The sequence below is a fragment of the Crinia signifera genome, chromosome 1 (assembly GCF_055691185.1).
Source record: "Crinia signifera chromosome 1, ASM5569118v1, whole genome shotgun sequence".
Taxonomy (NCBI): Eukaryota; Metazoa; Chordata; class Amphibia; order Anura; family Myobatrachidae; genus Crinia; species Crinia signifera.
In genome coordinates this window covers 167,850,795-167,865,317 of record NC_139217.1, presented here as the reverse complement: position 1 = coordinate 167,865,317, position 14,523 = coordinate 167,850,795, and the positions used below count along the sequence as shown (strand labels likewise).

Sequence of the window (14,523 nt, the reverse complement as noted above, 5' to 3'; positions counted from 1 at the left end):
GGTACCCTCACATGACTCGCTTCACTTGCCAACCTTCCATTCCCAATCCGCAGCCACTTGGATGGAAAAATATAAAAAAAAAAAAAAACAACTCATGTCATCCTTTTCACTTGTCAACCATTGCGAGGTTGAACTTTTTCTTTTGTCGACCCGTGGGGCAACCTTGTCTGTGTCGACATATAGTGTCGCCCTGTTGACTGTCAACCTAGACATTGTTGACCTATTATTTGTATCCCAACGCAAAGAACTGCATGGAACTACACTTCTTACTCCACATGGTCAATGCCGTTGTCTATATATTAACCTGTATGATGTTTGCCACCTCCACTGTGTAGTGATCAGTGATGGTATATTATTAATGTTGTCCTATACATTTACTTTAAAAGGATATTCTGCAAAACTATGGGGTAAATGTATGAAGCGTGGAGAAGTGTTATCTATCCCCATAAAGATCGTTATGTGCAATGCACCAGCCAATCAGTTCCAAAATGTAAATTGACCGTTAAGGGCTGATTGGCTGGTGCATTATCACCTTCTACATAACGTTCTTTATGGAGATAGATATCACTTCTCCAAGCTTCATACATTTACCCCTTAATCATATCCCAATGTTTGGTGTATGACTCTATCACGGATCCATCCCTTTAATCTCTCTCTGACTACAGGCTATCACATCTCACAATTTTGCCCACAAGAAAATACACACATAGGAAATTATTAACCTTACTGTCAGCATGGACTGCATTTCCATCTATACTCCCCGAGTTTTCTAAATGTGCGGCCAATTATAAAAGCCTTTGCTTTGTTATGGAACTTATAAGAGAAGGTGATGAGAGGGGGCATTCTGATCTCTGATGAATTGCTGTGTGTACTACAGCTAGTGTCAGCAACGCACATGAGGGACAAGGGTACTGGCATTTTATGGAAGGCTTTCTGTAATCCACAGGAAAATAATGATGTTTACCGACTTTTGCAGATATCTTACCAAAGGACTTGTTATATAAACAGTCAGTGCAAGTACCAAGCCATCTGGCTCAACAACAGCTACCTCCTTATTATCTCTAAAAATACCTGCTACAGTTATGACTTGATTATACAGAATGCATGCCACATGATTCCTGCATCTATCCGTAGTACTATTAAGGTGTCCTTTTACAAGGATCTAATGTATTTGCAGAGGAAACTGTGTAGTCAAAAAGAGAAAACAAAAAACATCAATGCTACAAAAATGACAGTACAATAATACATTTAAAAAAAACATAAATGGGATTTCTAGCATATTCAAGATTACATTTTATGCTTAACTATTTAAGACAATTCAGCCTTACTTCATCATTTCAGAGGCACTGTTGAAATATTAAACAGGCTTGACTTTTAGGGGGCAATTTACTAAGATGTGAAATACACTTCACAGGTCATGTTGTTTTTACGGGCAACCAATCAGAAGCCACTTCTTATTTCTTTTTCACCCTCTAGAAAATAGTAGACAGGATCTGATTGCTTGTCCATAGCAACATGACCTGTGAAGTGTATTTCACATCTTAGTAAATTTCCCCCTTAGTGTGAGAATTCGCAGTTGACTGTGAGGAGAAAGCCACCATTCAGACAGAAAGAGAAAATGCCACTTACTAAATTGCTAGAAAATTGCGAATGGATCGTTAATCACATCCATTCGCAAATCCATACGCAATTCTGTGCATACAGTATGTACGTAGGTCTGAGGCTCCCACTGATCTGCTACTGAGACAGTGGCCATCGCTGACATCACAGACATCAGGTTTTCAGCCCAAACACCAGATTCCTGTCAGGCAAACCGCTAGGGGATTACATTTATGATCCATGTGCTAATTCCTCTCACACATGCATGATGCATATGGTATGCATGCACCGTGTTTTGGTAATCGCTCGATTTGCAAATTCTGTATATAGCGGTCAAGTCTTCATTTGTTTGATGTTAAGCTAGATACAGTAAGTCCTGGACTTTTTAAGAAAAAATGATGTTTTAGTTTAAAAGCATTGGTAAATATAAATACAGCTTGCAGCAACATTTTGAAAGTTCATTTGTACATGGAGTAAGGTTAAATATAAGCATATGTGACTGCACTGGCCTATCTATAATGGGTGCAAGGTGTGTGTGTACCAGGGGGGCCACACACTGCACACCCTGCACCCATTAATCATACTCACCTCTACGTTGGCCCTACGCCAGCAGTTTAGTGGCAACAATTACTGATAAAATGGCTGCTGCAGCCATTTTCCAGTGATTCGCACATGTGTAATAGATGTTTCCACAATAACACAGCGTGGGCAACATGCTACCAGAAACCTGTGCGTGTGCAGTAGACTCTGGCACAATTCCAGAGTCTACTGCACAAACGGAGAGTAGGGGGTCCCATCTGAAACTGCACACAGCACCCCCTCTCTTGAAACGCTCCTGTGTGACTACAATAGTAATTTATCTCCAGGCCAGTTAAGGTTAAACAGAAGATCATTTATCCATATGGAGAGATGGCACTACAATACACACGGCTACGTTACTAAAGCTAATAAGAAAACATGGATGGGGAAAGTATAGTAAAGTATAATGCATTACATTATATTAAAGTAACTGTTATGTACATAAACCTTTATTTACTTCAGTTGGGTAATGAAAGAATGCAAAAATGAATGCAACAAAGGCAATACAGGATATTTTGAGTACAAGTAAAAACATTTTTAAATGAAAATGATTAGATAGAAATACCAGTATAAATTGGTATCTGTAGCAAATTACATATAATCAGAATGACTGCCAACTGACCTATTACCAAGCACGGTACAGTAGGTTTTAACTTTTTAGAGCTTCTTGGATAAAGACAGAAGAGTTTTTGTAAGTTGATATAGACATGGAAGTTGTACATGTATGTTTTTGGGTTGTAAGAGAAAACTGTCATTAAGCTCCGCCCCATTTCCTGTAAATTCTTTTCACAGCTCTTCGGGGAGGGGGTGGTACTAAATGATGTAATTTGCATAATTTTGGCCCCGTCCCCAAAGAGCCATGAATCCTGGTATTTGACCGGCAGATGGAGGGAGTGCAGGGTAGATGGGGGGGGCACTAAATGCAGAAGGCCTTCCAGGGGGGCCAGGTGCAGGACCCAATTTTTGGGACCCTTCTTGCCATTTCGGAAGGGTAGGTAAGTATGCAGTATATTGTAGTTCTTCTTTACAGTATGTAATGCTATGCATCTTAAATATATTGTGTTGCACATATCACTGTGTTTATTTGCTTTCATACTGCTAGTCTGTTTGTGTAACCTTTAAAAGTTCAATTGTTTTTTAGCTGCAAGTTCTGTAAACAATAGAGTTTGCAGCATTCCTAACATCCTAACATTTCAGAGGATGGATGTTATTGAGATGCCATAAGACAAGAGCTCAGGGGTCAGCAGCTGAGAAGCTCTGCAGAATACACCTGTAAAATTATATGTAAATAATGTATGCATCAAATTAAATAAGTCTTCACTGTGAAGGAGATGAACTGTTCTTCTATGCATACTCTTCATGCTTTGGACAGATAACAGATGACTTATGTTTCACATGTGTATTCAGTGCAAAAGATCATCATGTATGTACAGTATCTACCCATTCAGGGGCGGATTGGGACTTGAATCCAACCCGGGAATCTTCCTGCAGAGAGGGGGGGGGGGCAGATGGTGGGGGGCGAGTGGCGGCGGCAGGGGTTAAAGTGAGGGGGAACTGGGTGGAACTGAGTTCCACCACCTCTAATGGTGATGTGAAACATTTTAACGTCCACATTGGCCCCTACACAGTAATTCTCACAGAAAAGCATTCTAAAACCCTACCACTGGCCCTGTCTCTGCCTAATGGGGGGAGTGGAGAAGGGGTAATTAGGTGGCATAGAGAAATCAGTTCCCCCACCTCTGGATGACCACTTTAAGCCCTGGGCGGCGGCGGCGTAAGTAAGTTGGGGGAGGTGGTGGCAGTGGTGTATGCATATGTAATGCGCAGGGGGGCTCACCTGCTGCTTCTTTCTGCTAGCTGGGTACCTGGGCAGAGGGGGAACGGGAGCAGCTTGATGGCTCATGGGAGGTGCTGTGCGCAAAGTGCCGCGGCAAGGCAGCCCAGGGGGAGCGCGGCTGGCCCGTTTTTAATGAGTTTTGGGCCTGCCCACCGGGAAATGGCCCGGTTTCCCAGCGGGCCCATCCGCCCCTGTACCAATTGAGCAGTCATACTGTATTTGTACAATACATGGTACTTATGTTTACTGTGTAAGTTGAGGCATTGACAAGTTGTAAGTGAACTAACTATATCACTAAGAAAATTCCCCTACATCGCTCGATGTGTGGGGGCCACAGCGTTAGCGATGTGTGGCCCCCGCGCGTCGCTATCCCCCAACAATAAATATGCTGGATAAATCTGCTTAATCGCTGGGCAGGGTCAGTTCTCTCACTAGAGAACACTGGCCATGACACATCGCTGTGTGCTGAACGATCTTGCTGAGTGATCTAGCATCGCTCAGAGCGCTTAGCAAATCTCCCCGTGTGTAGGCCCTGTGTGTATTGTCAAATCACAAAACCCCAAATCAGAGGCAGAGCAGTGCATTTCTAGGCCCCATACGGTCATTCCATGAATGAGTTCAAGAAGGGCAGTAATCTCTCCAGGGGGTATATAATATCCAGAGAATTTTAGGTAAATCCAGACTGAAAATGTAACTGCTTAATTCAATGTACTTTCACAATACACTGAATTAATTTATCTCTACAAGTACCATGCACAACAGACAGTATAAATAACCTATTTGGTACCATAGCAGAAGAGGCCACACTTGAGAAACAGGTGTGAAAATATAAGTGAGCTTTAGGAACCAAAACGGAACTGTCTGTAACTGATCTCATTTTGGTTTGTATACCACGTGTGATTATGTGTATGGTAAAATACACTGGAAATAATAGCATTTATGTGAGGTACAGTATGTGTGTTATGAGCGTATGCTTTGTATATTTATTTTATCTTTGGTCTTTTACTGGTCTCAATGCACATGACGTGATTATAGAAATGATCTTTGCAATGATGCAACAAAGACAATATTTGTAATATTTTCTCCTGATTCTTGCAGGGGGTGACCGGGAGCGAATGACTGCAAATCATGAAACATACCTTCTTATGGCCAGCACACAGAATGACATGGAAGACTGGGTGAAGTCTATCCGAAGAGTAATATGGGCACCATTTGGAGGAGGTGAGTTCTGGATATTACAGAGACAATGTATATACAGTATATAATGCAGAAGCAGAAAGAGGCGTAGCGAGGGCGGAGCCGGTGGAGCACACGCTCCAGGTGCCGGAAAATAGCATGGCGCCGGAGCTGTGCCGGCACCGTCAGCCCGCTCACCAGCCCACGTCTCTCAGAAGAGAGACGTGCTGCTATGTAAAATTCATAACAGGCGCTCGCGGTCCAGCAGCCACCAGTTGATTGGCTGCTGGACCGCAAGCGCCCCTTGTCTAGCGGTCCAGCGTGAGACGTGAATGTTACATAGCAGCACGTCTCTCTCCTGGAGTCCGGACACAGCGGACAGGGGAGCGGGGAACAGCACAGCCCAGTCCAGGACAGGACGCAGCACAGGCAGGAGAGGGGGGGACTCAGACGCACACTGGCAGGGGGGAGGTGTCCCTTCTGCACACCACTGCAACCACCCTCCCACCCTGCTGCACGCTACTGCACCCACCCTGCTGCACCCACCATCGCACCCTACTGCAACCACCCACCCTGCTGCACACCACTGCAATCCACCCTGCTGCAACCACCCTGCTGCACACTACTGCACCCACCCTGCTGCACCCTACTGCAGCTGCACCCTACTGCACCCGCCCTCCCACCCTGCTGCACCCTATTTCACCCACTCTCCCGCACCCTACTGCCATCACCCTCCCACCCTGCTGCACCCTACTGCCCCCACCCTGCTGCACTCTAATGCACCCACCCACCCTGCTGCACACTACTGCACCACCTACCCTGCTGCACACTACCGCTCCCACCCTCTCTCCCTGCTGCACACTACCGCTCCCACCTTCCCTCCCTGCTGCACACTACTGGCGGTGCATTGAATTTAATTTAAATAGCAGTAGGGAGCCGGGAGCGGGCCACTGCACAGTTCTGTCCCCCTTGGCAATGAGCAAATCCAGCCCCACTTGGCAATGAGCAAATTCAGTCCCCCTTGGCATCGAGCATGAAGCCCCTTGGCATCGAGCATGAAGCCCCTTGGCATCGAGCATGAAGCCCCTTGGCATTGAGCATGAAGCCCCTGGCATTGAGCATGTAGGTAAGTGGCCCTTTTGTGTCAAATGTGTAATGGGCATTATGGTGTGTTATATAATATGTAATGGGCATTACGGTGTGTTATATAGTATGTAATGGGCATTACGGTGTGTTATATAGTATGTAATGGGCATTACGGTGTGTTATATAGTATGTAATAGACATTACGGTGTGTTATATAGTATGTAATGGGCATTGCAGAGAGTTATATAGTATGTCATGGGCATTGCGGAGTGTTATATAGTATGTCATGGGCATCATGTGTGGGTTTATGTATAATTGGAATTACAAAGTTCACTAAAATGTGCAATGGGCATTACAGTGTGGGGTATAATGTTGGTCCGTGCCCACTTTTCACTGCGCAAGAGCCTCACCTTCTACAAATTGGGGGGGCGCGAAACATGCCCTTGCTCCGGGCACCGTGGCACCTAGCTACACCACTGGAAGCAGTACAGTGCACAGTGCTAAATTGTATCAGTAAATTAAGGATTATCTGCTTTTCTCACAGTCAAGACTTTGCAGTCCTTTCTTTTCTTTTAGGTTTAGCTCTTTGAGATTCAATGGTCATTACCTGCATTAACCAACTGCTTGCATAATTAAGGTTTATTTTGTTTACTCTTTAATGAAAAAAAATATTAAATGAAAAGTTATTAAACTATGGCCTATTACTTATATTGCAAGACATGGATTAAGAGAAGATAGTACATAACTGCAGTTTCCAATGGATAAACTAGAGTTTGATTTATTTTATTTAAGTGTAAACCAGACATATGGAACGTTTCTGTGAGCTGCGTGAGTGAATAGTACTCCTTTTACCCCAACCCTAATAACCTAGGGTTTTGTATGGGAACATGCCTAAACCCGGGTTTGCAGGCAGTGTAAACGGACTAATGGTTTTCAACCCAACAAAGGTTCCAGGTTGCAGCATGGGCCCACTCCCCCCCCCCCCCCCCCACACCCTCGTGCGCACCACCCCTCCCTCACAAAGAAAAGTACAGATTTACCGGTTTTCCAAGGTTCCCGACGCCGCTCCTGTGACTCCAGCTTGTGATGCGATGGATAGGATTGGAATTCTGGCCCAGTGCACCCGTTCCCAGTGGTGTATTGCGGTCCCTGCAGCATGCGTCATCACGGCAGGTCCCGCTGCCCGCGGACCCGCTCCTGCACTCAGGGGCTGCACAAATTTTAAGTGGCTGTCTGGCGCATGCGCTTTAGAAATTTCCAGACGCCAGCATGATCTCTGTGGTGGGAGCCTAGTGATGGGAGCGTCTGGCCGTGCAGTGACCAGTGAGTGAGTCTAGCTCAAACTGACAGAGACTTAAAAATAACTGTATTAAACATTACATTTTTAAGTCTATGTCAGTGGTGGGAGCCTGGTGGGGGAAGCGTCCGGCTGCACATGAGTGAATCTAGCACACACAAAATAAAACAACATTTAATTTTAAGTAAGAACAAACAACAAAACTCTGCCCCAGCCCCTTTCCTTGTGAACATATCCATTTTTTTGTGGCCATTCCCCTTTCTCATTTTTTTTTACCAGTTTCTGCCCTTCAGATGTTGGAGGGTATGGGATTTTGCTATGGGCAACCAATCAGCATCTATTTATTTATTTATCACCTTCTTGAAGAGGAGAGATAATTCCCCCCTAACACTTTTGTACTTTATGCTTATTTTGTTTGTTTATTACTGTTGTTTGCCTGTTTCTGCTTATAATCTATATATATGTCTAGTGTCTTTGAGTCTCCGAAACACTGCCATCTGCTGGCTGAGAGTGAAACTACATCTCTTTCTCACACATGCACAAACACAGAAGGTAGCAGACTAGGGAAGCTTTTACTTCCAGCGGGCTTACTAGTGTACCTTATATGGCACCTATAACTTTTTAATTCTACTAGAATTTTACATGTATTAAGCCTGCTGATATTAATATATTTACTGGAGATATTTGTTATTTTAACACTGATCCTGGGACACATTTCTCTCTATCTTATATGGTTGTAATGATGACTGAATACTTTCCTGGGTATGTTTCCATTAAAGACAACATACTTGTTTGTGAGCCAGTGTTTGGTCTGACATAGGGCTGCCTCATCAGGTTTGTTGTGTGAACTGGCAGCTTTATTAATCATTAACTACATGATTAAATTAATGTTTGTTCACTCCTGCTGGGGGTGAAAGCTTGTATCTAGAACATCATTCCTTTTTTTTTTTTCCAAAGAACAATGTTACTAGAATAAACAGCATCAGCAAAGTCACTTAGGACATTGCTTGTGTGTTTGCATGCACAGTGCCCTTCTGCATTATTGAAGGTCAGTCAAAGTCACTTGGAAATAACAAAGATTATTACAAGATACATGTGTGTAAAGGCAGCAATCAATCACAGGAAAAGAACCCAAATTGCAGGTGATTGACAGCGGGTCCAATGCATTGTGTGGTCCCATGCATATTGCATCAGACCCTCTGAGTCGCCCCTGCTGCAAAAGCAATTTCTTGGATTGCTTCTGAGCTGGGCCAGCTTGGCTGGTATTGCGATATATCACATGCGATCCTGCTGCCCGGGAACGTCTCGTTGGCTCAAAGATGTTGCTGTATCACTATTGGGATGCAGTACACGTTGATATGTTTCAGGATTTCTTTCTCCGTGGATTAATGTGTTGAACGTACTGGTGGCAAAAAATACAAATATGATAATTGTCATTTTTCTGATAAATATTTTATGCAGTGTTATACATAAACAAGGAATTGTATAAAAACTTTACAAAAGTTGAAAATGAAATTGAAAAATTATTTTAAAATGTCTTCCAAATGCACATATCCTGTGTGTGAAGCTGGGCATACATTAGTGATTACTGGGGATAATTCAGCATGGATTGCTAATGTGAGAATTCACAATACACCTCGAGGAGTAAGCTGCTTCCCAGACAAAAAGAGTAACCGCCCTTTGTAAAATTGCATGAGAATATTGAATGGCTTGCTAATCGCGGATTTTATTGGCTTTGCAATTGTGAGTAGGTCTGAAGCGTCTGCAACTGAGACATGGTGGAAGTGGTCATTGCATAGACCATCCTCAAAAACGCCTGGGCACAACTGTATTTTTTTCTGACACATCAAGTATAATGGCAGGTTACTTCTTCTAAATGCCGGCTTCATGTCAGTCAGACTGCAAAGGGTTTAGAGTATCTATATGCATTTTATGTTACTAATTTCCCTTGCACATGCACAATTCGATTGCTACTGTATGCCCCATTGTTCCAACAATAATTAATAATTACATAATAATCACCAGTTTGATACTACACCCTGAAAAATGTGTTAAAATTCAAATGATCAGAAGTCAAATATCATCTACATAAGTCTAGTGTCCGTGAGTCTACAAAACACTGCCATCTGCTGGCAGAGAGGGAAACTACATCTCTTTCTCACACATATACAAACATAGAAGGTAGCAGACTAGCTTTCGAAGGTTTTGCTTTGAGCGGGCTTACTAGTATCTAATATCCCTCAACTATTTGGGTTGAAGTCATTTCCAGGTAGGGGTTTGTTGGGTACCTCCCAACCAAAATAGGTGGCCCATAACCAATCACACCCCTCCCATGGCCATTATAATTATAGTTTTTGGTTCTGTATTGGTGAAAATTAGTAGGATCTTTTTGCATTTGTTATTTACCTTCTTGCCTAAAGCTGCTAATCCCACTAATATCCAAGTTGCCACACTAAATGATCTGAGCAGAAAAACATGCACAGGTTTCAATTTACTTATGCTTCCATTAGATCCATAAAATTATATATTCAGAAATATTTTGTATCTTATTCACTACAGTAATTCAGGTAATCTAATGTATTGTCCTTAAACATTGCGATTGTAAATTTAAAATCAATGTATATATTCTTAGAGTGCAGAATACATGAATGTACGTGATGGACTGTGACTTGTATCCTATTGGCCATGCTCATTTTCCAGACAAAAGAACGGGCTGATATTGCGATGTGTCATCTGATAACACATGGGATCTGGGCTAAATATTCCCATGTGTCATCGTGGGTCTAAAGGATTGTTTATTGTGGATTATGCTCATAGTGTCCATTAAGTGCTGGCACCAGGCGAAACAGGCATCGGGGCCAATAGGATAGCCCCTGGCGAACCTATTAGCATGGAATTACCACTGCTAATAGGATAACCCTCTATGTATTTTGTTTATATAACCTAAACATTCGAATTGCTCAAGAACCTTTTTATACATTTTTGAGAGAAGTTAACATTAATTAACATTTCTTCTTTTTTACAAAAGTTTTTTTTCTAACAATTTTTGAATTGCTCTGGAGAAAGGACAGTGTTTCTGATAAGCAGGTGTCTTGGTGGAATGGATTGATAAATAGGAACCTTAGTTGTGCCTATAATTCAAGATCTCTGTACTCACATTGCTTCATATATGCACGCAGCTACTGTTATAAAAGCTAGCTTTCCTATTAAGTAGACAATTACTTTTAAAATGCGTCTCCTCACTTCTAGACACCAGTCATGATTTTAAATTCAACACACAGCTACAGTATGTCAGCTGGAGAGCAGTATTCACCGACTGCATCTGGATTCTCAAAGAAGAGGCTGCTGGACAGTTTAGGCACTTGATGATGATGTAAGATGGCGCATCAACATATTAAAGCCATCATTACAAGTAACTTGCCACCAGATTACAAAACCGGCTCGAAATATCTGTAAACGTAACTTGTCTCATAACTGCTGTGTGTATTTAGCTTCCTTAATAGCTTATGCAGAAGATCTTTGGTACTATTACATTTTTGCTTATTGCTTTCCTATATTTTTGCCTTGTTTTTTATGTCAGTAATTTATTTTCATTATATAGACGTGAACAAACTTGTTGGTACCCTTAAAGGTCATTGAAATAATGACTCATGAAAAAACACACAGCTAAAAGCACCATGAATAGTTAAGAACAAATCAATAGACTATTCTGAAGTGGCTTTCTATGAGCCCTGGTCTGAATCCTATGGAAAGAGATAAAGCATGTAGTCTGGACAAAGCATTCATCAAACCTGAGACTGCTGGAGCAGTTAGCTAAGGAAGACCCAAACTACCTGTTGACAGGTACAGAAGTCTCTGGCTGCAGAAATTGCTTGGTTGCAGGGATTGCCTCTAAAGCCCCATACATGGGGTGATTTTAGCCATTACCGCCGGAGATATGGTTGCTGAGCGACTATATCCCTGTGTGTATGAGGCGACTGTCTCCGGGAGCATGCTTCAGCGACCAGCCCTGGGGTGGTCGCTGGTCGGGGGAGCATGCTCCAGCGACCAGCAGTTTCTCCTTTTCATCAGCGACCAGCTTTAGGCCCCATAGCAGCTGCCCCCCTTGCACCTAGGGCAGTAAAGCCCTTACTCACAGAGCAATTAGCAAAAGCTAAAGAAGTTAATAACTTCTTTTTGGGGCATTCTTTTAAATTCAATAACTTTGATTAATATGATAAAATATAACTTTTATTCACGTTATCCTTAAAAAACATGGGGTATATTGGCTGTTCCAAAAAATGATTAGTCAACCCCTGGATTAAGCAAAATTCATGTTGTGATAATTATTCAGGGATATTTTACCTCTTCTTAACGACAATAATTAAGTGGTGAGAATAAAGAATCAAGCGTCCATATCTCTGCAACACTCCATAACATTGCAACATGTTGCTGAACAATATTGTGAACTGTGAAGTAATCGAAATTGACTGTAAATGACTGTAAATTAATGTTATTGAGGTTAACTCTTTGAGTGCCAAGTGAATTTGTTACAATTGGTGTGGAAATTGCCAAGCAAACATTTGTATTCATCATAATGACCTGTAATGTTTATCTTATATAGGAAATATAATCTTTTTATACACATTTTTAGTTGAATTTATATAACAAGCTGGTATTGTTAGCAGATATTTTGCACATCTCTCACAGAGGTGTTGGCACTCAAATGGGTTGATATTACTGTAATAATACCGTAGGAACAAAATATTCCTGAATTATGGTATTTTAGCTGTTTTTTAAATATTTTTCAAAACAAAAATACAGATCCCAAACCAAAATCAAAACACGTGAGGCAGTTTTGGTAAGAACAGAACAAGTCATTAGTACAGATCCAAAACAAGAGGGTCGGTGCACATCTGTGCTGTAATTTCTTCTCCTCATTGATATGCACTTTTAGTCAGTGGATGGGTGTCCCATGTTTGGAAAGTAGGCATTTGCCTTCGTGAGCACAAAGCAGACCATGTAAGTGCTCTGATGGAAAAGGTTCCCCATAAATGATCCTCATGCTCTCATCCTCACTGACCAATCCTGCAAGAACAATGTACCCAAGTGGGGAAGTAAAGAAGCTCCAGAAGAAGGGTGTTTGGGTGGTCGAAACTTAGTTACACACACACGTAAAAAAAAATGAATTAAAGACAGGGCAACACTAGATATGGACATATATGAGTATATAGGTGTGAAGTGAGTTTGTGTGTGTATATATACTGTATATATAAACAGATGTAGCGCCGCTCGTTATCATCGGGGCTGACAATAGAGGGGGGGCACGTGTGCACGAGACGCTCGCACGCCCCATTCCAACGGAGCTCCGTTCTGCCGTCCACCAGCTCTCCATCCGCCGTCACCACACCCCCCCCCCTAACCGGGGGACAGTACATTGGTAGTGTTGAGTGCCGGCTCTATGAACTGCTTTTATATATATATATATATATATATATGTATGTATATATATATTTATATATATTAAGCTGTGGTAGCTGTACGTTGACATGACATTCTTGGGAGGAAATCTGCTGGAGAATTGTGGATGCAGTGTAAATCAGAAGTAAAGGTTATTTGAAGAAGGAATGAAGAGGGAGGACTGCACCTTTAATAATCACTAAGCTGTCACACGTGATGCCTGCTTGAAGTCAACTCAAAGTCAGAGCTAGGGAGCTCATTACTACTGCTGCCTGGGATAGCTGTTTACACTCTCCTGCTTGCTGTAGATTAGAACTGCACCTGTATTCTGTATGTGAAGTGCCTGGAGCACATTCAGCCACTTCATTCCTTGGCTGAGGAGTAGTCTAAGCTTCAGTTTTCTAGTCTGCTAACTGGGAGAAGAGAAAACCTTCCTGGAGAGACTCCCAGCAAACCAAGGTATCAGACATTCTGGTACACGGAACTGTCATAGTTCAGTAACTTTATGAAAAGAGCCAATGAGATAACAACATGGCATCGCTCTATAAAGTTGTTGTTTTTTTATAGAGTCACTACACCTTGGGATATACATTGAGAAAGACCGGAAGGATTTATACAGTACCCTTTTCATCTGCTCATTAACCGGATTGCTGACTTTTTCCATGCTAATTTAGCATTTATTTATTTTTGAACTGAGAGGGGGAACTGATTGTTTTTGACATCTTCACAAACAAGACCAGTCATGTGATATAATAAAAAGTAAGAAGATCTCTTCTAAGTAACCTTTCATGGCTGACAGAAAGCATATGAAGGAAATATGCAAGGAAACAAACAATACAAGATGACATTAAAGATGAAAATCTCTGGTCCAGGGAATGATTCATTGGTCTTATTCAAATGCTACTTGTGAGGGACACCATTGGTATCAACGAGGGCGCGCACCTGTATGATGCTCGAAGACCGAAATGCAGCAGCTTCTCCCTCTGCATCCTTGACCTCCAACCCATTCATTCCCAAAGCAACTTACCGCAAGATTAAAAGGTGTTTTAGCTTCAGAAGAGGTACAGTATGTTCATATCTGTAAATCTACCAACCGTTGGCACTGATTTAATGATGCCGCACTTATTTCTCATGTGAAAAACTTAAATAATCTTTTTGTGAAAAAAAAATGTAATACTGTTTTCATGTTTTTAACAAGCGTTCAAGACAAACACTACGCGTATAAATGTTATTTTTAGCACATGTACATGTTTGAATGGAGAAACAATGTAATGCATTTGGATTCGTTTATTGTTTATATATCCTCTCACATTTATTCCTCCGGATCACATTATGCAGAAAATCCATGGTAGGGTTGAAGTTTACACAAGTAATCAGATGGTTGTGTAGGAGCAGTGAACTCAATCACGCGCAAAGTCAAAGGGAAAGCACTCACAATGTTTTCTGAACACTTGAAAGGCTTTGCTCTTCCAGCTCATATAACATCCCCCAGGAGGTAGCACTCAGCTAG

At 42.0% G+C, this 14,523-nt stretch overlaps 1 protein-coding gene across 5 annotated transcripts in view; it reads left to right on the top strand.

Moving 5' to 3' along the window:
* ARHGAP24 (Rho GTPase activating protein 24) overlaps window positions 1–14,523 on the top strand; it is a 716,382-nt gene that overhangs the window by 627,911 nt on the left and 73,948 nt on the right. For all 5 annotated transcript variants that reach the window (XM_083176529.1, XM_083176535.1, XM_083176520.1 and 2 more), the window contains one exon: window positions 5,114–5,236. In XM_083176529.1, the coding sequence (XP_083032655.1) occupies window positions 5,114–5,236 (123 nt within the window). The remainder of the gene's footprint in view (window positions 1–5,113; window positions 5,237–14,523) is intronic.